At 43.6% G+C, this 24,916-nt stretch overlaps 1 protein-coding gene across 3 annotated transcripts in view; it reads left to right on the top strand.

Moving 5' to 3' along the window:
• LOC141258066 (uncharacterized) overlaps positions 1-24,916 on the top strand; it is a 454,151-nt gene that overhangs the window by 341,243 nt on the left and 87,992 nt on the right. For all 3 annotated transcript variants that reach the window (XM_073673075.1, XM_073673074.1, XM_073673073.1), the window contains exon 4: positions 19,833-20,038. In XM_073673075.1, the coding sequence (XP_073529176.1) occupies positions 19,833-20,038 (206 nt within the window). The remainder of the gene's footprint in view (positions 1-19,832; positions 20,039-24,916) is intronic.

Genomic DNA, 24,916 nt, shown 5'->3' with positions numbered 1-24,916 from the left:
CAGTAATGACTGTCACACAAAATTTTGAGAACGCGAGGGTCATGGGAAAGGCAGCGTAACATAAACTCCGCCATGCGTGCCAGACTACTAACAGGCAAGACTTCTGTGTCCTCACCAAGAGGATGGCTGACCATGCTCTCCTCCTCCTCCTCTCTGTCCTCTGGCCATCCACGCTGAACAAACAGTATGACAGCTGTGCAGGTAGTACCGTCTATAGTGCATGAAACTAGCTCCTGTCCTTCCTCCTCCTCCTCCTCTTCCTCATTGTCACCCAATCCACGTTGGGATGAGATGAGACTTGGCTGTGTGTAATCACCCTGTTATGGTTCCTTGCTCCATCTCATCGTGCTCTGCCTGCAATGCATCCTCTTTGATTCTGAGCAGAGAGCGTTTCAGAAGACAGAGAAGCGGGATGATGATGCTAATTATGGCGTCATCGCCGCTCACCATCTAGGTGGAGTCCTCCAAGTTTTGGAGTATGGTACATATGTCTGACATCCATGTCCACTCTTGAGGTCTTATGTGTGGATTCTGAACAGAATACCGATGGCCTTGTTGATGCTGGTACTCAACAACTGCCCTATTCTGCTCACAAATCCTTCCCAACATCTGCAGTGTAGAGTTCCAATGCGTGGGGACATCACACACCAGTCTGTGAGCCGGAAGCTGCAAATGCTGCTGAAACACTGCAAGGGCGGTGGAAGCTGTAGCTGACTTGCGAAAATGGGCACACAGGCAGCGTACTTTAACAAGCAGATCCGGCAGCTCCGGGTAGGATTTGAGAAACCGCTGAACCACGAGGTTAAGCACATGGGACAGGCATGGTACGTGTGTGAGCTCGCCTCGCCTCAGAGCCGCCACCAGGTTCCGGCAATTGTCACACACGACCATGCCTGGCTGTAGGTTCAGCGGTGTGAGCCACATATCTGCCTGCTCTTTCAGAGCTGTCCACAACTCTTCAGCATTGTGCGTTTTTTCACCTAAGCATATTAGCTTCAGCACAGCCTGTTTCCGCTTGGCCGAGGCAGTGCTGCAGTGCTTCCAGCTTGTGACTGATGTGATCATTTCGGAGATGGAGGCTGAAAAGGAGGAGGAGGCTAGCGAAGATGAGGTGCAGGAGCTGTAGACCCTGGGGGCAACCCTGACTGACCTAGGGCCCGCAATCCTTGGCATCGGGAGGAAGTGTTCTGTCCCAAGGTCCGACTGGGTCCCGGCTTCCACTATGTTAACCCAGTGTGCCGTCAGCGAGATGTACCGTCCCTGCCCACAAGCACTTGTCCACGTGTCTGTGGTTAGGTGGACTTTACCGGTAACTGCATTGTTGAGAGCATGGCTAATGTTTTGGGACACGTGCTTGTGTAATGCGGGGATGGCACACCGGGAGAAATAGTGGCAGCTGGGGACCGAGTACCGAGGGACGGCCACCGCCATCAGGTTGCGGAATGCTTCTCTCTCCATGAGCCTAAAATGCAACATTTCGAGGGCAAGCAGTCGTGAAATGTGAGAATTTAGTAGTGTGGCCTGTAGGGCGTTGGCTGCATATTTGCGCTTGCATTCCAAGGACTGGAGTATGGACAACTGAACGTTGCGCTGGGACAAGGACATGGACGTGCTTCCTGATGCTGCTACTTGAGAATGTGCAATGACAGGTGCAGAGCAGGAGGCGTCTTCGTATGCGTCTTCGCTTGGCTTGCATGCACAACAGTGGAAGAAGCAATGGTGCCACCCGCAGACACTGTTCCTGGACCCTGGGTTTCGGCCCACAAAGTCGGGTGCTTTGCTGCCATGTGCCTGATCATGCTGGTGGTGGTCAGGCTGGTCGTTTTGCCAGCCCTGCTGATGCTGGCCTGGCAGGTGGTGTAAATGGCCTTTTTGGGGTTATCGGAAGAGTCTTTAAAAAGCAACCAGACTTGGGAAGACCTAACATTTGTACTGGCAACTTCCTTCGTGTTGGTGTTACGGGGAACAGTTGCCTGCCTTCTGTCTGCGGCCACCACACTGCTTCTTCCTGCCTTTTGGGGTGCTCTGCCTCCCTCCCCCTATGTGCTGCTGTCTTCGCCAGGTTGGGTCAGTTACTATATCATCCACCACCTCGTCTTCCACTTCCGCACCCTGGTCCTCCTCCTGACTTTCTGGCAATTGTGTCTCATCATTGTCCACCTCTTGTGACACTTTCCCACCGTTGGTGGTGGCTAAGTGACTGGAAGCATTATCCGCTATCCAACAAACAACCTTTTGACACTGCTCTGGGTTCAATAGTCGTGTGCTGTGGTCCCCTAGGAATTGGGACATGATGGTCAGGCGAGAAGTTGTTGGTGTTTGTTGTGGCACAATTTCGGCTTGCCCACGGCCTTGTCTTCGGCCTCTGAATGCACCATTACCATCATGTCCAGTTCCCCGTCCCTTGCCACTTGTCTTGCCAATTTTAAATGGAGGACAGTATCTTCCACGCTCACTACAAATGACTGAGTTTGGAGGGAACTTATATGTGATCCGTGTGATAGAAAAAACAGAGTTTTAAATACCTTGCCTGTAGGTAAGTAGTTTGAACAGCAAACTGTTGTGAATTGCTTCACTGACACACGAACGGAAATTTTTAATGGAGGCCAGAAATGGCAGCATTTTCTGACAACGTATAAGTGATCCGCTTGACGGAGAAAACACAGTTTTCAATACCTGGCCTGTAGGGAAGTAGTTTGAACAGCCAACTGCGGTGAATTGCTTCAATGACACACTAAAGGAAATTTTTAATGGAGGCCAGAAATGGCAGTATTTTCAGACCACGTATATGTGATCCGTTTGACGGAGAAAACACAGTTTTAAATACCTGGCCTGTAGGTAAGTAGTTTGAACAGCAAACTGCAGTGAATTGCTTCGCTGACACACTAAAGGAAATATTTAATGGAGGCCAGAAATGGCAGCATTTTCTGACAACGTATATGTGATCCATTTGATGGAGAAAACACAGTTTTAAATAGCTGGATTTCTAGCGCTCTAATATGGAAAGGACCTGGCTGTATTTTGCAGTGCCAACAAGCAAATGGCGTAGAAATAATGGTGTTCTCTGGATTGCTTTTTAAGCAAATAATGAGGATTAAGATCCAAAGAAAAGTATTCCTCGCCCCTGAGACCTGGGCCTTTGTATAGAAATATCTAACAGCAGCAGAAGGCAGAATTGGAATGGAGCCTCTTGTGCTATATGCACTGTAGTCCACAATATACACCGCTTGCCTATACACCCTGCCTGCCTGATATCTGTGCAGATGGATTAGTCCTCAGAAGGACTGTTTGTTAAGATGGATATGTGTAATGTATGGCTTTTCTCCCTACACTACCTAATACACGATCAAATCTCTCCCTGACACAGCAGCAGCTCTCCCTACACTGTCTGATCCGGAGTTGGTGTACACTAATTACGGAATACTTTGGGGAAGGTGTCTAGGGAAGTGGCAGCAACAGCAGGCTGGCCAGGAGCTTAGAGAGAGGGAGACACGGACCAGAAGGCCTTATACCCGCTCACTAGGGAGAAGTTCTGAAGTGCACCCTTCCTACCGAGTACCCTGGACCGTACCTGACATCTGCACCAGTAAAGGTACTGAAGTGAATCCCCTGTCTCTGTCAGTTACTCCTGCTGCGCCATCTCTCCTGCACTACATGCCCCAGCATCACCACCATCTGCACCTACACTGCCCCGGGGGCCCGCTCCACCTGTGGGGAGCAGAAACATCCCAGCTGCCATCCCATCACCCCCAGAGGTCTGCAGCAGCGCCGGTAACCATTACCGGAAACAACAGGTGGCGTCACGAGACAAACTGTACACTAAAACCCCTTTTAAAAGAGAGACCCAGAGTACAAGCCCGGGAGCCGACTGCCGTGACCTCCTAAGCAAGGTAAAAGACCCGGGTACCGAGCCCCCTATATATCCACCTGGGTGACACAATTGCACTATAAAAACAGTGGCAGGTAGAAGATGTGGTAGCTGCCTGCCGTGGTTGTCCATCAGCAATGGCAGCAGCCGAAACTACGTGGAGACTGAAGGAGATGCCTGTCATTATAGAGGTAGCACTGGCATCCCCAGCAGCAGCACAGTATAGATGTCATAATGAACAGGAAGTAGATGCCTGGCAGGGTGTGGGTCATTGGCACTGGAGGCAGCAGTAAAGAAGTCAACAAACAGGCAGGCAGATAGTATGGCTGATATAACTTTTGGCATCAGCTGTAGATGAGTAAACGTCAGCACTGACCCTTGCCCGATTCATTTGACAAATGAAAAGGTTTTTCAGGTTTGCAGAGAAATCCGGTCCGCTTGAGTGTGACAAAGCCACTGGTGGCGCTGAATACTCTCTGTAACATTACACTATAGGATTAACATGACAGTAAACTGCACCAACTCTTGCTACTTGTCAAATCTGCTGTGTCAGAAGTCTATGGGATTAGCGCTAAAGGTATCTGCTGAAGAAAGGACACAGTGCAGGAAAGACCGGACCTGGCTGGTCTGTCTCTGCTGAAATGCATCAGACTGGTGCAGCGGCAGATAAAAGAACTGGTCCATCCCTGGTGCAGCCTGGGGAGCATTAGCACTGCGGATAGTAGACTGCCTTGCATTTAGCAGACAGGAACAGAATGGGGTCTCCTTGTTAGCTGTGCATTCGGCAGGCGTCCTGTTGGCTTCTACAAAGCAGGAAACTCAGTTTATCACGGTAATTTACAAATTTGAACTCCCTTTAAGAAGCTGGAAAAATTCTCCCATTATAGCTAGGATCTAAAAGCATGGCTATCCAATAGTCATCCCTTTGCTTGATGGTCAGGATATACCAGTCATCGTCTCAGCATTCCAGCATACAGATTGCCATGCTGGCCAGCACAACCAAAGGACCTGCTGGTTCACTTTCTGCATCCCACTGCAACAACTGGTCATCATGTCCAGCTTCAACTTCATCATTTTCACTCTTCACTCAGTGTTGACATATGCCTGTGCCTAGGATAACTCTATTTCCCCCTTCACATCTTCCTCATCTTCTCCTCCACATCCTGCTGCTTGTAACATGGAACCTTAGAATCTCCATCAGCCCCAGGATGGCGATGAACATGTACAAGTTGTTGTTCTTCCTCCATCTCCTATTGAGTGTTTTTTTCAAAATAAATATGAGAGGATAATATAGTTGATGACACAGTTTAAATTATTAAATATATTCCATTATGCCCATTGCCTCCTCCCCTATAATGTGCTAGGAAGCCAATTGTGACCTATGCTTGCAATTACTATTGATGGGACGACTGCTGCCAGCAGTACCATGGCTGCTACTGTTAGTGACTCCTACATTTTTAGCCGTGGTGTGTTGTTTTTTTCTCATACCACCACGTCCGTAGCTAGTGTCACTTTTTCATTTATCAAACATTTTGGATACAAGTATAAAGTTTACAAAATTGTTTAACCACACTTTTCCAAACCTTGAAAAATATGGAATCAATAGAAATGTTACGTAGGATGCACATGATGGCCCTAACCTCTTGGCCATTTTCCGTTTTTTAATTTTTCCTCCGCTTCTTCCAAGAGCCATAACTTTTTCTTTTTCTGTCAATATAGCCATATCAGGAATTGTTTTTTGGCAAGACAAGTTGCACTTTTGAGTGACACCATTCATTTTATAATGTTATGGACTGGAGAGCTGGAAAAAAAAAATTCCAAGTGTGTTGAAATTAGCGTCATTAACACAGGGCTTATCTGTTTCATCTCTACATAGCCACAACCCAGCTTTTAAGCCACAGCCCTGATCAGCAAGTTTCTTCACACTCGCTCTGTGGTTCCGTATCCTATCACTATGGACGCCCTTGATCTACCACTCGGGACCCCCACTAGTCCCCATTCTCAGTCCTCTTTAGGTCCATAACCTTCGGCACTAGCAAGCTCTCAGGTTTCTCATGACTTATCCCATAACGCCTTCCGGAAGGTCTCTCAGACTCGTCCATAACTCTCTTTAGGATCTCGCTATTCCTTGCTCCAATATCTCCTAGCTGTGATCACTGCTTGGTAGCACTGCACACTTGTTACTCTCCAGACTCTATCTATCTCTATCCAGGAAGCATAGTCCTGTCCCTATCACTAAGCCCTCCCCCTCGGGGCTAGTCCCAACGCTTAAATACTTTTGACCCTACTGTCTGTTGCTGGGCAGAACTTCCTTACACTACACACTATGCACTACATTACTTATCTTACACTATACATTCCCTTTATCACTGCTACACACGATGCATATTATACTAACAATACTTATCACACTCTATACATTACACAGGCAAACACCACAATGCAATACAATTCACACGACATAATGTATACAAAGACGCATAACATAATACACATTACGCGATTGGTGTCTTCAGGGGCAGGAACGCGACAGAAAAGTCCACCACCTTTACACACACCTAAAGGATACATGGGATGTCCCCAAGATCTGATGCTGATGGGATCATTCTGATGATTATATTGTTTATCGGATAGCCTAGTCCTCCTCAATTTGTGAAGTCTTCATTATACATAGAAGATTAAAAAATGTAGACTGGTGCCAAGAAATAGCTAAACTCATATTATTCTCTCACAGTTTTAAATGTATTCCTTCTAAATGAGAAAAATGTAAAACAGGTCAATGCGGCTTTGTGGTTAGAACAAGAGTAACAATACCAGGAGATGTTTTTGTAGGACATTTGTACCATACACAAACATGGACAGCTAAACAGAATTGTTATAACTTGGTAAATTGTTTTTTTTACAATATAATAATAATAATAATAATAATTTTTATTTATATAGCGCCAACATATTCCGCAGCACTTTACAATTAAGCGGGGACATGTACAAACAATAAATTCAATACAAGGTGAGACAGTTTAACAGTTACATCAGGAGTGAGGTCCCTGCTCGCAAGCTTACAATCTACATGGAAATGGGGGGACACAATAGGTGGAAAGTGCTTGTTATTTCAGGTCTGGCAATTATAATAAGTCGGGATTATCATATAAAGCTGTATGATCCGGTCATCAGCCTGTATGTTAAAGTGCAATACTCAATTACCGAGTGCAGTTATCGAGTGCATGGAGGGTGTAGAAACAGATGAACAGTAGGGTGCAGATTCTGAATAGTATTTAGGAGGGAACAGGGGAAAGTTAGTTTACTGAGTAGTTGAGGTGGTAGGCTTGTTTAAAGAGATGGGTTTTTAAAGCGCGCTTGAAGACATCGGGGCTAGGCATCAATCGGATCATCTGGGGTAGAGCATTCCAGAGAACTGGTGCAGCACGAGAGAAGTCTTGGAGACGGAGGTGTGAGGTTCGGATTATGGGGGATGTTAGCCTTAGGTCATTTGTGGAACGGAGGGCACGTGTAGGACGATAGACTGAGATGAGAGAGGAGATATAAGGTGGTGCAGAACTGTAGAGAGCTTTGTGGGTGAGAGCAATGAGTTTATATTGGACCCTGTAGTGAATGGGTAACCAGTGTAATGACTGGCACAAGGTGGAGGCATCGGTGAAGCGGCTGGACATAAATACGACCCTGGCTGCCGCATTCAGGACAGATTGGAGAGGGGAAATTTTGGTAAGAGGGAGACCGATCAGAAGAGAGTTGCAGTAGTCCAGACGAGAGTGAATAAGAGCGACAGTAAGAGTTTTAGCAGTTTCCAAAGTGAGAAAAGGTCGGATTCTGGAGATGTTTTTAAGATGCAGGTGACAAGAGCGAGTGAGTGATCGGATATAGGGAGTAAAGGAAAGGTTAGTGTCGAATATGACCCCAAGGCAGCGGGCGTGCTGCTTGGGAGTTATGGTTGACCCCTCCAAGGTAATTTCGATATTAGGTAGAGTTAGGTTACTAGAGGGGGGAAACACAAGAAGTTCAGTTTTGGAGAGATTCAATTTGAGATAGAGGGAGGACATGATGCTAGACACAGCAGATAAACAATCCTTGGTGTTTTGTATTAGGGTAGGGGTGATGTCAGGGGAAGAAGTGTATAGTTGGGTGTCGTCAGCATAGAGATGATACTGGAACCCAAATCTGCTGATTGTTTGTCCAATAGGGGCAGTGTATAGAGAGAAGAGGAGGGGGCCTAGGACTGAGCCCTGAGGAACCCCGATAGTAAGGGGATGAGGAGGGGAAGAGGAGCCGGCAAAAGATACAGTGAAGGAGCGGTCAGAGAGGTAGGAGGAGAACCAGGAGAGAACGGTTTCCTTGAGGCCTATAGAGCGAAGCATAGTGAGGAGGAGCTGGTGATCCACAGTGTCAAATGCTGCAGAGAGATATGTGGATGACGTTGCACTACATCCATTTATTCTTTTTTTTATTTCTTTTACATGAATTATTTGATCTTTAGCCATCGTGATGTACTTCATCCATCTTGTTTATATGCAATATTCCAGTCCATGTCACGTGTTAGTGACTCAAGCAGAAGAATATTTGAGATTACGTTTTAGTTCATGAGCTACTACCATGCAAAGGGAGGTTTTCTAGCCTTTTTTCCATGAATAATTGAAAAATATCAGTTATGTGTTTTTATCAGCAGAAGTTGGGACTATTCTCACTTCATTCAGTGCAATGGCATGCTATTAGTATTTTTTTCAGACTAATCAGGCCATGAGCACAATTTATAACTCTGAGACTTTATGTGCTGTTTCTTGCTGTGTGATCATTTTTTTTGCCTTTAGCCAAGTTGTGCAGAGGACGTCATTTCTACAGTCACACCACTGCTGGTCATCATTTTCTTTTTTTATAAAGTTCTATAAGCAAACCTAGGCTGACGAGTCCACAGCCACATGTGTTCAAAGCATTTTCAAGAAACAAATGTCTTGTAACTTAACAATGTCAGTAGTAATTTTTATGACCATTCAGTTTGGTGTTCATATGCTAGAATAGAGCATTTTATCAATCTGTATCATGTAATACACTGAGAACATATTTTAACAATTATAGTAACACAACACTATAACACAGTAGTATAAGTGGCATATGAACATTATTAGTTTTCATGTGCTAATTGCTGTTTGCTGGCTTCCGTCAGCCTGCTCTACCTACGAAACAGAGACTAGGGGTCTTTACAAATATCACTAAATTTGAATGTATTAATAAGTTAGATTTCTGGTAGATTTTTTTTTTTAATCTAAATTCATATTAGTTTTTTTCTTTTTTGTTCTGGTGCCAAAAATGAGAACAGGAAGTTCCGACATATTGGTTGTAAACTTTTCTCTGACTCTTGAAAAATTTATTGTAAAATGTTTAATCCATAGAAAAGTGACAATTTACTAAGAATTTATATAATTTAACGGTGACATATAATATATTAATTGCAAGTGTGTGCAACATAACAAAATCTAAATGCAAGTTTTTTTTAAGCTATAAGATCATTTTTACTTTTTGGGTGGAAATTCTATTTAAAAAAGAATGTACATTACAAAGTAATGGAATATTGCTAAAATATGGTGTAAGTTTGAGTGATGGGGGATCCCACCTGACATTGAGGATGAAGGGGAGACAGCGTAGGTGTAGTGCTGCATCCTATTCATTGAATGTCACTTGCACAGTGGCTACTGGGCTTCACAGGGAACAGCAGGGTGGACCAATTCTAGTGCTCTGCTCATTTCATTCTTAGAATAATACTCTCTGATGATATGCCATCATAGAGTAATATAATTAGTGATGAGCATACGTACTCGCAAGTACTCGGTACTCGCCCGAGCATCTCAGTACTCGAGATGCTCGGAGCTCGCCGAGTACTTGCGAGATGCTCGGGCGGATGCTCGGGCCCCCTCCCTGCATGTTTGGCGCTCTCTAGAGCGCCAATCAACATGCAGGGATTGCCTGCCACTCATTGTAATGCCGCAGCCATGGTGGTTGTGGCATTACAGTGATTGGCTGGCCACACAGCATCATCAGGTCTATATCAGACCTGGCGCCGCTGTGCTCGTCACAGTCACTCTGGAATAAAGCAGAGTAGGGAGAGGTGCTGCTGAGCTAGGGAGAGATTTGCTTGTGTATTAGGTAGTGTAGGGAGAAAACACATACATTACACATATCCATCTCAACAAACAGTCCTTCTGAGGACTAATCCATCTGCAGACAGTGTATATAGGCAGACAGTGTATATAGGCAGGTGGTGTATATAGCAGACTGCAGTGCATATAGCACAAGAGGCTCCATTCCAGTTCTGCCTTCTGATGCTGTTAGATATTTCTAGACAAAAAGGCCCAGCTCACAGGCACCAGGAATAATTTTTTTGGATCTTAATCCTCATTATTTGCTTAAAAAGCAATCCAGAGAACACCATTTTTCTGCGCCATTTGCTTGTTGGCACTGCAGAATACATCCATTCCTTTCCATATTACAGCGCTAAAAATCCAGCTATTTAAAACTGAGTTTTCTCTGTCACAATGATCACATATACGTTTTCAGAAAATACTGCCATTTTTGGCCTCCATTCAAATTTTTTTTCACTGTGTCAGCGAAGTTTTTGACCCCAGATTCCTGTTCAAAATAGTTACCTACTGGCCAGATATTTAAAATCGTGGTTTCTCCGTCACACAGATCACATATAAGTTCGCTCCAAATTCAGTCATTTGTAGTGACCTTCCTGTCCCAATTCCTAGGGGACCGCTGCACATCACTATTGAACCCAGAGCAGTGTCAAAAGGTTGTTGGTTGGATAGCAGATAATGCTTCCAGTCACTTAGCCACCACCCTGTCTTCCACACGATCAAGTCTCAGTAGCCGTGAGTCTGGACCGCATATTCCTCACCCTGATCCTCCTTCCTCCCACCACCCACCATGCCGAGTGCCAGGAGACAACTGATCCCAAACTTGGACACTCTGAAGAGCTGTTCACTTTTTCATTTATAGATTCGGGCCTCTCGCCCGATCCACTTGAAGCGAGGCAATAGGAGATCGCATGTAGCGATGCCCAAATATTTGAGCAGCCTCAGTCACAAGAAGGCGACAGCGGGAAAGTGTCACAAGAGGTGGACAATGATGAGACACTATTGCCAGAAAGTCAGGAGGAGGACCAGGGTGCGGAAGAGGAAGACAAGGTGATGGATGATATAGTAACTGACCCAACCTGGCAGGAGGACATGCAGAACGGGGAGAGCAGCACACAGGGGGAGGGAGGCAGAGCACCCCAACAGGCAGGAAGAAGCAGTGTGGTGGCCGCAGACAGAAGGCAGGCAACCGTTCCCCGTAACACCAACATGAAGGAAGTTGCCAGTACAACTGTTAGGTCTTCCCGAGTCTGGTTGTTTTTTAAAGACTCTGCCGATAACCCCAAAAAGGCCATTTGCACCACCTGCCAGGCCAGCATCAGCAGGGGTGGCAAAACGACCAGCCTGACCACCACCAGCATGATCAGGCACATGACAGCAAAGCACCCGACTATGTGGGCTGAACCCCAGGGTCCAGGAACAGTGTCTGCGGGTGGCACCATTGCTTCTTCCACTGTTGTGCATGCAAGCCAATCCCCTGTCCATGGTGCATGCGAAGTTGCCTCCTGCCCTGCACCTGTCGTTGCACACTCTAAAGTAGCAGCATCAGGAAGCAAGTCCACATCCTTGTCCCAGCGCAGCGTTCAGGTGTCCATACCCCAGTCCTTGAAACGCAAGCGCAAATACGCAGCCAACGCCCCACTGGCCACACTACTAAATTCTCACATTTCACGACTGCTTGCGCTCGAAATGTTGCCTTTTAGGCTCATGGAGACGGAAGCATTCCGCAACCTGATGGCGGTGGCAGTCCCTCGGTACTCGGTCCCCAGCTGCCACTATTTCTCCCTGTGTGCTGTCCCCGCATTACACAAGCACGTGTCCCAAAACATTAGCTGTGCCCTCAACAACGCAGTTACCAGGAAAGTCCACCTAACCACGGACACGTGGACAAGTGCTTGTGGGCCGGGACTGTACATCTCGCTGATGGCACACTGGGTTAACATAGTGGAAGCCAGGACCCAGTCAGACCTTGGACGGAACAAGTCCTCCCGACACCAAGGATTGCGGGCCATAGGTCAATCCGGATTGCCCCCACGGTCTACAGCTCCTGCACCTCATCCTCCTCAGCCTCCTCCTCCTTTTCAGCCTCCATCTCTGAAATGACCACATCAGTCACAAGCTGGAAGCACTGTAGCACTGCCTTGGCCAAGCGGCAACAGGCTGTGCTGAAGCTAATATGCTTAGGTGACAAACCACACAATGCTGAAGAGCTGTGGACAGCTCTGAAAAAGCAGACAGATCTGTGGCTCACACCGCTGAACCTACAGCCAGGCATGGTCATGTGTGGCAATGGCCAAAACCTGGTGGCAGCGCTGAGGCGATCTCACACACGTACCATGCCTGGCCCATGTGCTTAACCTTGTGGTTCAGCGGTTTCTCAAATCCTACTGGGAGCTGCCGGATCTGCTTGTTAAAGTATGCCGCCTGTGATGCCCATTTTAGAAAGTCGCCTACAGCTTCCGCCGCCCTTGCCGTGTTTTAGCAGCGTTTGCAGCTTCCGGCTCACAGACTGGTGTGTGATGTCCCCACGCATTGGAACTCTACACTGCAGATGTTGGGAAGGATTTGTGAGCAGAATAGGGCAGTTGCTGAGTACCAGCATCAACAAGGCCGTCGGTATTCAGTTCAGACTCCACACATAAGACCTCAGGAGTGGACATGGATGTCAGACATATGTACCATCCTCCAAAATTTTGAGGACTCCACCAAGATGGTGAACGGCGATGACGCCATAATTAGCATCATCATCCCGCTTCTCTGTCTTCTGAAATGCTCTCTGCTCACAATCAAAGAGGATGCATTGCAGGCGGAGCACGATGAGATGGAGCAAGGAGCCATACAGGGTGATTACACACAGCCCAGCCTCATCTCATCCCAACGTGGATTGGGGGACAATGAGGAAGAGGAGGAGGAAGAATCGGAGCTAGTTTCATGCGCTATAGATGGTACTACCTGCACAATTGTCATATGGTCTGTTCAGCGTGGATGGCCAGAGGAAACAGAGGAGGAGGAGGAGAGCATGGTCAGTCATCCTCTTGATGAGGACACGGAAGTCTTGCCTGTTAGTAGTCTTGCACACATGGCTGAGTATATGTTACACTGTCTTTCCCATGACCCTCGCGTTCTCAACATTTTGGGTGACATTCATTACTGGTTGGTGACACTTCTAGACCCACGCTACAATGAGAACTTTATATCTCTTATTCCTGAAGCGAACAGGTCTACAAAAATGGGGCTGTACCAGAAGGTCCTTGTTGCGGAACTATTAAAAAAATTCCCATCTGAAAACGCTGGCGGCAGAGGTCACATTTTGTTGGACAACCAAGGAGTGCAGGCGAGAGAGACACAACTTCAATCCAGCAGAGGCAGGGGAACACTGTCAAAGTTCTGGGAGAATTTTCTCAGCCCCTCCCATTGCACCAGCCCTGAGGCGCGGGGTACTCTCACAAGGAGTGCAAAGTTTAGGAAGATGCTGAGGGAGTACCTTGCCAACTGTACCAATGTCCTCCGTGATTCCTCTGTGCCTTATTGGGTATCCAAGCTGGATACGTGGAATGAACTGGCTCTCTATGCCTTGGAAGTCCTGGCCTGCCTTACCACCAGCGTTTTATCAGAGTGGGTTTTTAGTACCGCTGGTGGAATTATAACTGATAAGCGCATCCGCCTGAAAATGCTGACAGGCTGACTCTTATAAAAATGAACAAGGGCTGGATTGTGCCAGACTTCTCAACACCACCGAATGATAGCAGTGTAACATAAACTCAAATCCAGTGTGCTTTCTTGGGAGGTGTATTCCTATGCACCTTTTCACACCCAGACATGGGTATACACTTCCTGATTTTGGCTATTTGCTCTCTCCTCCTCCTTCTCCTCAACCTCCACCACCATATCACCAGGGTGACCGTGGTCCGTGATGCAACACCCACATAATTTTTTTAAAGGGTGTTTATGATGCCTGTAAAAAAAAAATTATACAGTATGGTCATGTATACCCCCAGGGGTAAATGTTTGTCAGCCCATACACTTAGTGCATGGGCATTACAAGTATAGGAGGCCCGCTCCTTTCTAATGGGAACAATTTTTTATGCCAATTTTTGGCATCCCTTGCATTCACTGCCTAGGCAAACACAATGGGAGACCCACTTCCTAATAATGGGAACATTATTTTCAGGAGGCCCTCTGACCTCCACGTCTCTTCTAAGGGGCATTGGAGTGCCTCCAAATTTTTGTCAACCCTTGCATTCACTGCATAGGCAAACACAATGGGTGACCCACTTCCTAATAATGGGAACATTGTTTTCAGGACGCCCTCCTCTAAGTCTCTTCAAATGGGTATTGGGGTGCATCCAAATTTTCAAAGTGGTATTGCGGGACGTCCACATTTTTGGCAGCCCTGGCACTCACTGCATACGTAATAGCATTATAGAAGACCCACTCTTTAGTAATGGGAACAATAAAACATAGCCGGCTGATGGCTCTCTAAGAATAGTGAGGGAAGACTGCTGGCCCTTTAAGAATAGTAAAGGCCGCCTGATGGCCCTATAAAAATAGGCTTTGTGACTTTCAGAGTCCCTCCTTCATAAATGAAACACGATGTGTCTGATGATATCTCACACACCACATGGCCAGATAAGGTTGTAAAATGTTAAAATGACATTTCCTGGTGAATAAATTTGTCACGGTTGAAAGCAGTGCAAAAGTGAAAAAACGCATGAAAAACGCTACATGTGAACATAGCCCAAGGTGTGGAGGAGCATTTTTGTTTTAGGTTATTTATTTTGCTTTATATACAATTCATTACCCTGGAAAGGGTGTTCCTTAACATATTTCCCAGGAAAATCCATTTTGGTTTTGTGTTGGTATGTTTTATTGTGAATCCTTAAAAGAGGCGTAATACCTCTGACAACGTTGTTGACAGAAGTGACCTGGGAGTCAGAAATGCTTCTAGAGGTCTTCCCCATGTCATTTGAGCACTGTTCCCATCGATTTGGGCTAATTTTTAGGCCCTCTGCAGACCGCCGGGGGGAGTCGCCTGAAAAATGCTCGAGTTTCCCATAGACTTACATTGGGCTCGTTGCTCAGGTCGAGCACCCGAGTATTCCAATGTGCTCGACCCGAGCATCGAGCACCCGAGCATTTTATTGCTCGGTCATCACTAAATATAATGTAAGAAACTTTACATAATTCATACAGTTTATACATCATGTAATTTGTGAAACAAGTGGATAAATTTCACACTCTGGACCATGGGATTTTCCTTCTGCTCATGAGTTAGAAAATAACATGCCTAAGGATGAGAAAATAGTAATTGAAGGTTTTGTGTCTTCCATCATATACAGTACAGTCCTACCAAGGCCTACAGGCCTGCAGTATGTAGGTCATACATATTGTTTTTTGCTACAACTTTATCAACTGTGAAATTTTTGTCATAAAATAAATAATTCGGAAAATGTATCTATAAAGAAGTGATTGTAATTGTATTTTGGTCACATTGTAGATTTTGAGACCACATCATGTATTATCAGGAAAAAAAAATTATCAGCACCTGGGGTGAACTATTTTGGCCTAAAGCACTGTGAGTGGGGCAATAGCTAGAGATGGTCTACAATACAACCTGTAGTCCTAAATTGCTCAAATGCAGTGTGTTGACTCTGTTGACCCAGCTGAAGTCTATCATGACTGGTGGATTGTAAGTATCCCAACTATTTACGACTTCTGGCCCAGACAATCCACCTCGGATTACTGGCATATAAAATTGCCTACTAGTTTCATCTATTGATGTGATCAAGTTTACACATTATGTCCTCTTATGCAATGAGTGATCTCACATAATTAGCTTTTGATGATCACTTGTCATTTTTCCTTTTTTATTTTCAATTCTTTAAGAGTAAATTTCATTTTAATATCATAAATCAATAGTACACATAAAAACAAGCAACTTTGTAATATATCTTATTTGAAAAATCCACTTTGATACACTCTTGGATTGATCTTTCATTCTCAATATTCAGGCAAAATCTGTGTCAGTGAATAGAGACTATCCCATTACTGAGATATCAGATGACGTTTGCAGAGACAGACATTCTGCTGCAAGTTCTTCTGAAATGACAGATTCCATTTAAAGTGTTTCAGATGAACTTGCAGCAGAATGTCTGGGCCTGCCTCTAGCTCCTACTCCCCCCTTCCTTCTCCATAGAATGTTATGAGCAGCAGCTGTCATCTTTGATCTCAATAATGGGATAACCTGTGTTCATTGAAGACAGATATTATCCATGAGTTGAAAATTTTAAGAATGAAAGATCAGTCCAAGAGGAGAAAGAAGCTCTTATAAGACATATAACAACGTTTCTTATTTTCACATTTTATTTATTCATTTATTTAAATAAAAGAGAATCTGTTAGCAGGTCTCTGCTTTGTAATCTGACATCAGCACATTGTAGGGACAAAGACCCTGATTCCAGAAATGTGTAACTTAGAATACTGGGTGCAGTAGTTATGATACAGTTACAGTTTTCCATGCTGCAGGTCTAGCAGAGCTCAGTTGTTAAGCTGTGTATATGTAAGGGGGATGACCGGGTGTAAGTACTTTCAGAGCAAGGGTCCAGAACTGCCGGGGTCGTGCCTCTGGTTGCAGGGGGGAGACAGATTGCGAGCACTGGAGTCAGGTGACTGGGAAGCTGGGGGAGTGTCCAGAGTGAGAGCTTGGAGGTCAGGTGACCGGGAGACTGGTGACGTGGGTAGAGAGAGGAGGAAACGAGGACATTTTGCGCGGGAAAGCGGAGCTGGATCCCGCTCAGCAGAGCAGTGTGAGAGGGTCCAGGCTCCTGGCTCCAGTACTGGGAGCAAGAGCCGAGTGCAGTGGACCGGAGGAGTCAAGCCGACTAGAGAAGAGACACAGGGTCGGTGGAGCCGGGCACGTGGGGTGCCATGTTATGGACTAGGGGCTCAGCGAGTAAAACCGGAGACCGCCCGCTGCTGCCAGAAGACGGAGCATTGTTTGGGTGGGGAAGCCTGAAGAAATCAACACCGGCCCCAGCTGGCAACTGCCTTGTGGAGGAAAAGAGTCAACTAAGTGCAAAAAAACTGTCGTTTACAACCGGTTCGACTTTGCTATATATAGTTAAACTGTGAACTGTCAGTTAAAGCCTTTTTACCTGCTACTTTCCTTGTTTTCCCCCATATTTTCCCGATACTCCCTGCGTGGAGATTGACCCTGTTATTATAAACGTCCCCTGTTTATTAACCCTGTATTGGCTACTCTGTGTTTCTGTGTCGCTGCATCTAAAGTACCCGTGTTACATATAACCCATCCACACCACAATTTCTGTATACATTAATAATGAATCTTTATTAGAAACATACAGATAGACATTATATAAAAGTTAAGGCAAAGGGGATCGCAGAGGATTCATTTTGTGAGGTAAAATATTGTTTAAAAACAGGCATTGAAATGTTTTACCTCACAAAATGAATCCTCTGCGATCCCCGGCTGTAATGTCTGTACTGTCTTTTTCTTCCTCCCCTGCCCAGGAGCTGTGGTAAGTTCCCTACACGGTCAGAGACTATTTGTAAAATGAACTTTTGTTCATTGGAAAACCCTTTTAAGAATCATTTTTTTTATTTTTTTTAATTGAAACAATTACAAAAACAAAAACAATATTACAAATACACTATTAAGACAACAAATAAAACAGCATATTACCCTTCCCTACCCACCCCTATTAGTATTCTTTCCCAGGCATCTCAAACTTTGCTTGTTGTTTTTAATGTAAAATACATATTCCCATTAGGGATTGATATAAATTGCTTAAGACAAAAGTTTTGTGCACCCCTATTATATTTTATATCCTTCACATTTATCTGTATTATCCTTTTAACATCTCTACGGTTAGCATGAAGGTATCACTCTATCCTGTAACATGCAAATTGTCTCTTCAGAGAGGAAGAGGACCAGAATTCTAGCGCAACCTACAGGAAGTAGCAAACCTAGAAGTCAATAGTGACCCTTTAACAAGCCTTATCACATGACTTAGGATAAATGCCAATACCTGAAACTCAATTTGCAGACACTGTGTTTCAGGGTACTGCCCCTTGTCAGTGCAAACTGTGAGTTCTGGTTTGGCTGGATGAGAGGCGTTAGACCAGTATCTAGAGGTAATATTTCTCCTTGCGGAAAGCGACATGTTAAGCATGTCACAGTGAGGAGACTTTTAAAGCTGCAATGCTCCTCTGGGAAATATGCAAATTGTCTCTTCAGAGAGGAAGAGGACTAGAACTCTAGTGCCACCTATAGGAAGTAGAAAGTTGTTGCCAAACCCAGAGCATCCAACCAGTGAGACAATAGGTTTTCATATTTACCATAGACTCCTCTATTTTGCTATACAAACCGTTCACATATTATAGCCGAATAAGCCCTATTAATAATTTCCCTTTTTACAGGTAGTGATGATTGAAGCCAGTGAAGTGAAATGAACTAGGACTTTTATCTTAGGTGCTATTTCAATGCCTGTATCAGGCTCTGCCCCCTCAGGAAAAAAAAAGTGCAATTGCACAATTGCTTATTGGGGTTACTATATGGTAAAAATGACCTGACAAAATGATTCTCTAGGTCAGCACAAGTACGCTGATACCAAACGTGTATATATTTTTTAAGTGGTGAAAAAAAATTGAGACCCCGCATCAAAGGCAGGGATATGACTTTTGACATACATGTACGTCAAAAGTCTGGAAGAGGTTAAAGAGATATCATTAAGACAATGTAAGTACCCCTTTATAGTACACATAGTACAGGTATAGAGCCTATGATCTGACCAGCAAGGCAAGGTGTTGTGCGGTCGTTGCATATAGGAAGATGGGTTCCAATACCATTCGTCTTCTGGCGCACAACAGTAATTGGTTCATTTCCAGGTACTAGCAGGAATGTAAATATGGAATGAATCAACTTTTTCCACATTTTCCCTAGCAGCACTTTTATGAAGAACAGATTTTCCACAGAGGAAATTAAAAAGTACATAAAACTGGGAAACTGTGGTGTTGTTGAGAACAGCATCAGCTTTCAATGTCATTTATAACTAGTGGCATATATACAAATGGCATTAATAGAGACTACAAAGTTTCTTTCAATTAGTTCAGATTTCCTCCAAGAAGATGAATGATCATTTTTGCCTAGAATAACATTTTTCACAAATAAATGTTTATTGTTACTGGTAAGTGTTCAAGTACCGTTACAACTTTCCTTTTCAACGTATGATTCATAGGCTGGCGTTTTCTCTAGTAATTTGGGGAATTTATAAGGTTATTCATAATCTTTAGCCATTTCTCAAAAGCCAAATAATATTTTTCTCTGTGTTTCTGTGGTTACAATACATATGTTACATATATTTGTTTTTGTTGTGGCTTATGGGTCCTTTTGTATAGCATTTTTCAATGTTTGTATATTTTTTATTTTTTTGCTGATATTTTCTTTCTTGTAAATAAAATATTTGGTTAAAGGCAATTGATGTAGACAGCAGAAAAAGCCAGAACTTTACCCAGAGATATCTGGATTACCATCTAAATACATTCCTCATGTAAAACAGATGTATACTGTATAACATGCCGTTATCGTTTTTGTGAATGCATCATGGAGTTACAGATTAGTGCTGCATGGCTCACCCTGAGGCCTGTAAAGTATTTAGATTTGTAATCCCAAAGGTTTTTTTTTCTTCTTGTGACAATAAAAATATAACTTTTATTGTCCATGTTTTAGATGAATGTTCTAAAAGCAGATAAGTAGGAAGCCATGGAAGTTTCATGTGTTTCTTCTATGACTCCTCTAGGACGAGCAGCTGTCAGGTCAGCCCTCGCTCCAGAGCCTGAAGCCATCAAGAGCTGGAAGAGAAGGACAACTATACTGCAGGAGAGTGCAATCACACAAATACCTGATGGCCAGCGTATCAGAGTCAGCCGCAAATGACCTCGCTATTGAACCGAAACCACAAACTACTACTTACTCTGTCCAGTTTGGACGACCTACAAGATCTAGGTATGACCAAGTCTGAATGTAATGTGTGTAATGCCAGGACACATGTGGGTGTTAATTTCATTTGTCATTTTCCAAGCACACTATATATTATTATTTTCATTACTCATATTATGAATAAAGCCACATGCTCTGGTAATTAACATATTGAAATGGAAAAGGCAAATATTACACATAACAGCATTCACATGTGTTTTGCGGAAGGACCTCTCATGTTTGATATTATGTTCTTTTGTGGATAATATCGCCCAAATGTCTTAGGAGCTGTCCAGTTTTATGTACGTAAATCATAATCACTGTGCAATCAAAAGTTATACAACATTTTTCATATATTTTGGATTTCAATCCATAGCTTTTCTTCCAGATAAGGGTGCTTTTACACTGTGTTATTCTCCACCTTCAGTGGTCCTGTCAGGCCTTACATCGAACATCCTGCAAAATGGGATTCTAGCGTATGCGCCGACGGGGGCCATTGACTATAGTGGTGCAGATGTAGTCACCATGTGCTCTGTCGTGCATAATTTTTGGGCATATACACCTACTGGAGGCAGACACCCAGACGCACCGTATTCTTTGTCATGCATCATTTTCAGGCGTATACACCTACTGGAGGCAAACACACAGACAAAGTCTACTATGTCTGGGTGTCCGCCTCCAGGTGTATATGCCCGGAAATTATGGACAGCAGAGCACATGTTGACTTCATCTGCACCATTATAGTCAATGGCGGGGTCTTGCAGGGTGTGTGATGGCACAGCGTCAATCTGGCCACTGGTGCGGGGGTGAATTATTCTTAATTATGCCAGACGTACTGTTCCTTTGTTCAGTAGGCCAAGGGACATGAGCCATTGTTTCATGTGAGACTGTTCGTTGACCCTTGTATGTTAATTTATGGAATGCTTGCTGATTATGTATTGCATCAGCCTTCTGCGGTGTATTAGTCTGCACAACTTGGAGGACAAATATGCAGTCTAATTGAACAATCAAACAATGAGGGATTGCCTCCCCCCATCTTTCCCCAACGCTGTGGGACAATGACCTGAAATGAGAGCTGTGGGATATAAAAGGGCCCTGCTCCCGTCAATGGTGTGATTCTACAGGATGTCAGCCCAGGAACCATGGTTCCAGCTGGTGGAATACAGATCTGATTCACTGCCCATCATTGAGCCCATGAAGTAATTTGGAGATCCCAGGTTGGGACAATCAGGTGACTTGGCCACATACCTCGCTGTGCTCGGTCAGCTTCCTAAGCTTGCCACTACCACTATGTGGTTGTCAATTGAAAGCGGGGTGCTACTAGTTGGGGTAGTTTTCTCTGGATGCCCCGAAGTCACAGAGGTTCTAATCCCCAGTGAGCCAGCGGAAGGGTGAGACTCTGTCAATTGCACCATCCTGTGTTCTTGCTGGAAAGTACTATATGTTGTTGACTGTTTGTGATCCAATAAAGTCTTACTGGAGTGTGGTACCCTCAGCCTGTGTTGTCTGAATAGTGTTCTGCCCATGGGGAAGGACTTTGGGTGTTCAGTGGGATAATCCCTGTCTCGTGTGGTTTTCTTAAAGAGAGCTAGGCCAGTGGACAATGACAAGATCACTAAACATGGAGAAGAATGCAGTCTGAAAGCAAACTTACTATTAGTGATTGTTTACATCCAGTAGCATAAAACACATTTAGAGCTGCACATTAGGGATGGGCGGACCTTTGGAAGTTCGGATTCTGGTACCTGACCTCAACTTTTGAGATAGTTTGATTTGGGTAAAAGAACAGTACTCAAACTTCCACCAGAACCCGAACCCTATTGAAAATAATGGAGACTCTCTCTCTCCCTCTCCCTCCATCTCTCTCTCTCTTTCTCTCTCTCTCTTTCTCTCTCTCTCCTCCGCGTCACCATGGAACTTACCCCAAACACTGCACTGGACTTCAGGAGAAAGTCCGTGTTTGACGTTTAAACCCGAACAGTGACAGGTTCCCCCATCTCTACTGCTCACACAACTTACAGTATCACAGCAGCACAAACATGTCTCTTCTCTTAGATTCCAGACTGACAGGTACCGAACATTATTACTAATTATAGCACATCCTTAAAGGAGTCGTACGCTATATCACCCTAGTGTTATAAATTGCAAGTTAGACTTCATTCAGACGCCCGTTATTTTTCTTATACGTGAAAACATGGACCGTTGTTCATCAATGTTTTGGATGTGATTTTTAGCAGTGTTTAGTCAGTGTGTCCGTTTTCACAATCATTGTTTCATTAGAGATTTTCACTGATGAAAAAAAAAACTGAAAAGCTTCTCCTATACGTTGCAATGTTAATCACGCACAGCACACGGATGGCACATAAATGTCATCCGTGTGGTGTATGCTATCTTCACGGAACCATAGACCTGAATGGTTAATTTTGATTAGTGGCAGGGATCAAAAATGGAAATGCTTCCATGATTTTTTGCAGACCACTCGATCAGCATAAAAACGGACATGTGAATACTCTTAAGACTATAATTAGTACATCTTCTATCTGTGGAAAAATAAATGCTAGAAAAAAAGATCATCTGAATGAGGCCTTAGATGATAGCTCTGTTACAGAATTTTGAATTGGAGAGCAGGAACATCAGTGAAACAAATCCTTTTTTAGACCCCATGCAAAAGAATATGGTAATATGGTAAATGCTATGTGCATGAGACATTTTTCATCTAAAACAGGATCTGATGCAGTTCAGATGCACATTAGAGTATGTTCAAATAAGGAAAATTTGTAGTAGAAATCTAAATAGTAGTTGCTGAAATTCATGCACAAGCTACAAAAGCCACATCATTGCATTGAGAAATATGGAATGGATATTCCAGTCTCAGTAATGTCTACAAGTTCTGTCATATCCCCTTATAAGGAATAGCGTACCCTTTTTGGTAAACTAAAGAATTTGAGAAGTTACCAGGAAGTTCAATGACCTCTATAATATGATCAGTGTTGAGTGACTTCTAAAATGCTCCTAATTACAGAAGAGGGTATGTAATCCTTCATATAAAGCTTGCAGTCCTAGACTCCTGTCCCCTCATCACCTCAGGTAGACACATGAAATGAAGGTAAATCTGTAGGATTGCGTCCTAGAAATACTGTACAGTTTCCCTTTGATTTCCTAGTAAAAAAGAAACTTCCACGGCATAATCAGCTTAGAAAAAGAAGCAATGTCATCTGATTTTAATGCATATGTAAAGCAATCTATATCATCAATAGCAGATGTAGTCGGGGAACAACATGATTACTTTTCTAACCAACTAGCAATCAACCTGATGAAGCTACTTTAATATTGGAAATCTTTTAAGACCATGACAGTACTTTAGAGGGGTCTTTCCAGAGAAATGGATGGATTCCAAGAAGGAACCCAAACCATATTCTTCCAGATGAATCAGAGACATGAACGGATGTCATTACACTTCCCTTTGTTCTCTGGTTTATGGTTGTGCCACCCAGTAAAGTTGTCCTAAATGGCCCAAACTGACATAAACTTCAAGAGAAAGAAAATGAAAATGTTATGAAAATAAAAAAATATTTTTATGGAAAGTTCTCAAACTTCAGATCTTTCTCCTTGTGATTGACAATTTTATTGTTCTCTTGAACGTGGGCATTCTGAAAACCTAGATGTTTGATGGAAAACACAAAATGACTTATATCATTCTGATCATTCTGGGGGAGGGGATACTGATAATATGTACCTTGTGTAAGTGCAATCCTTCCATGCTATTTGTGCATGCTTTGTTGTTTTTTTTTTCGAGGATTGTTATTGCTTAAAGGATTACTAAATCCAAAATGTAATTTACTTTATAGAAAACAGACCATAATGACAAACATACAACAACATTGCATAGAGAACTCAGTGTTTATACTGAGGTATGGGTTGATGATGGGTGAAGTTAAATAATAGTATTAGGTAAAATATATCCACAAATACATTCGTATTGGATTTATCTGGGAAATTGACTTGTAATGTGAGTGTTAAAGGAAAAACCCAGGCAGTGCTGGTTCTTGATATTATGACTATTTCAGTCATATGAGACCATGCTTCTCTATTCAATTACGGCCACAGTGAGCAGAGATGGGGAATCAGTGACCCTGTTCTAGGGATCAATCATTAGATTTTGTCAAATATTATCCAGTTGTTTTTTAAATTAAATAAAATATCTTCGAAAAATAATAGTTGTCACTGATGGACAAAATGTTACTAATTCATGGCGGGTATGGACTTGGGCAGTAGCATAGAGTGGGTTGCCAACAGCTGCAACAAGTTAAATATTTTGTGCCTCCCTAATCTGTGAACTGTTAGCACACGCTGAGTCCCCTCTATCAGTCCAGTTTTTCAACCCTCTGATCCTCCTTATTACAGGGATGTAATTTGAGGTAAATACTGATGTAATTATAGTTTACACTTTGACCTCATGTTTCTTTTCTCTTTAATATGAAAAAAATAAATAAAAAGGTATACACTGCGTTTTTTTGTTTATTTTTTTTTCTGCTCTTTTTTTTTGCTTTATTATATTTTTTATGTAACAATTTAGCACTCTTGCCCTACCTCTATCCCTAGCTCTAACCCTAACCCAGTCCCTACCCCTAAAACTAATTCTAGCAGGAAGTCTATCCCTAACCCTAGTTAGGGTTAGAAAAATATGTAAAAATATAAAGGTAGCTTTTAGTAATGAATGAAGATCGAATTAAATCATTGATACTGCACTTGATTCAATACTGTCTTCCTTCGTCCAGTGCTAATCTTCTGTCATCTCCGTCACTGCTTATGAAGTGTCACGCAAGGTGTGGGAAAGACTTAGTGCAACACAGAGGGAAGAGGGAAAGGAAGCCCAGACACTAGGGAAAGGGGGAAAGTGGAGGC

The sequence above is a fragment of the Phyllobates terribilis genome, unplaced genomic scaffold (assembly GCF_046119375.1).
Source record: "Phyllobates terribilis strain yellow unplaced genomic scaffold, ASM4611937v1 Scaffold_3__8_contigs__length_932513732, whole genome shotgun sequence".
Taxonomy (NCBI): Eukaryota; Metazoa; Chordata; class Amphibia; order Anura; family Dendrobatidae; genus Phyllobates; species Phyllobates terribilis.
The sequence above is the reverse complement of the archived record's forward strand: the minus strand, read 5'-3'. Positions and strand labels throughout refer to the sequence as shown.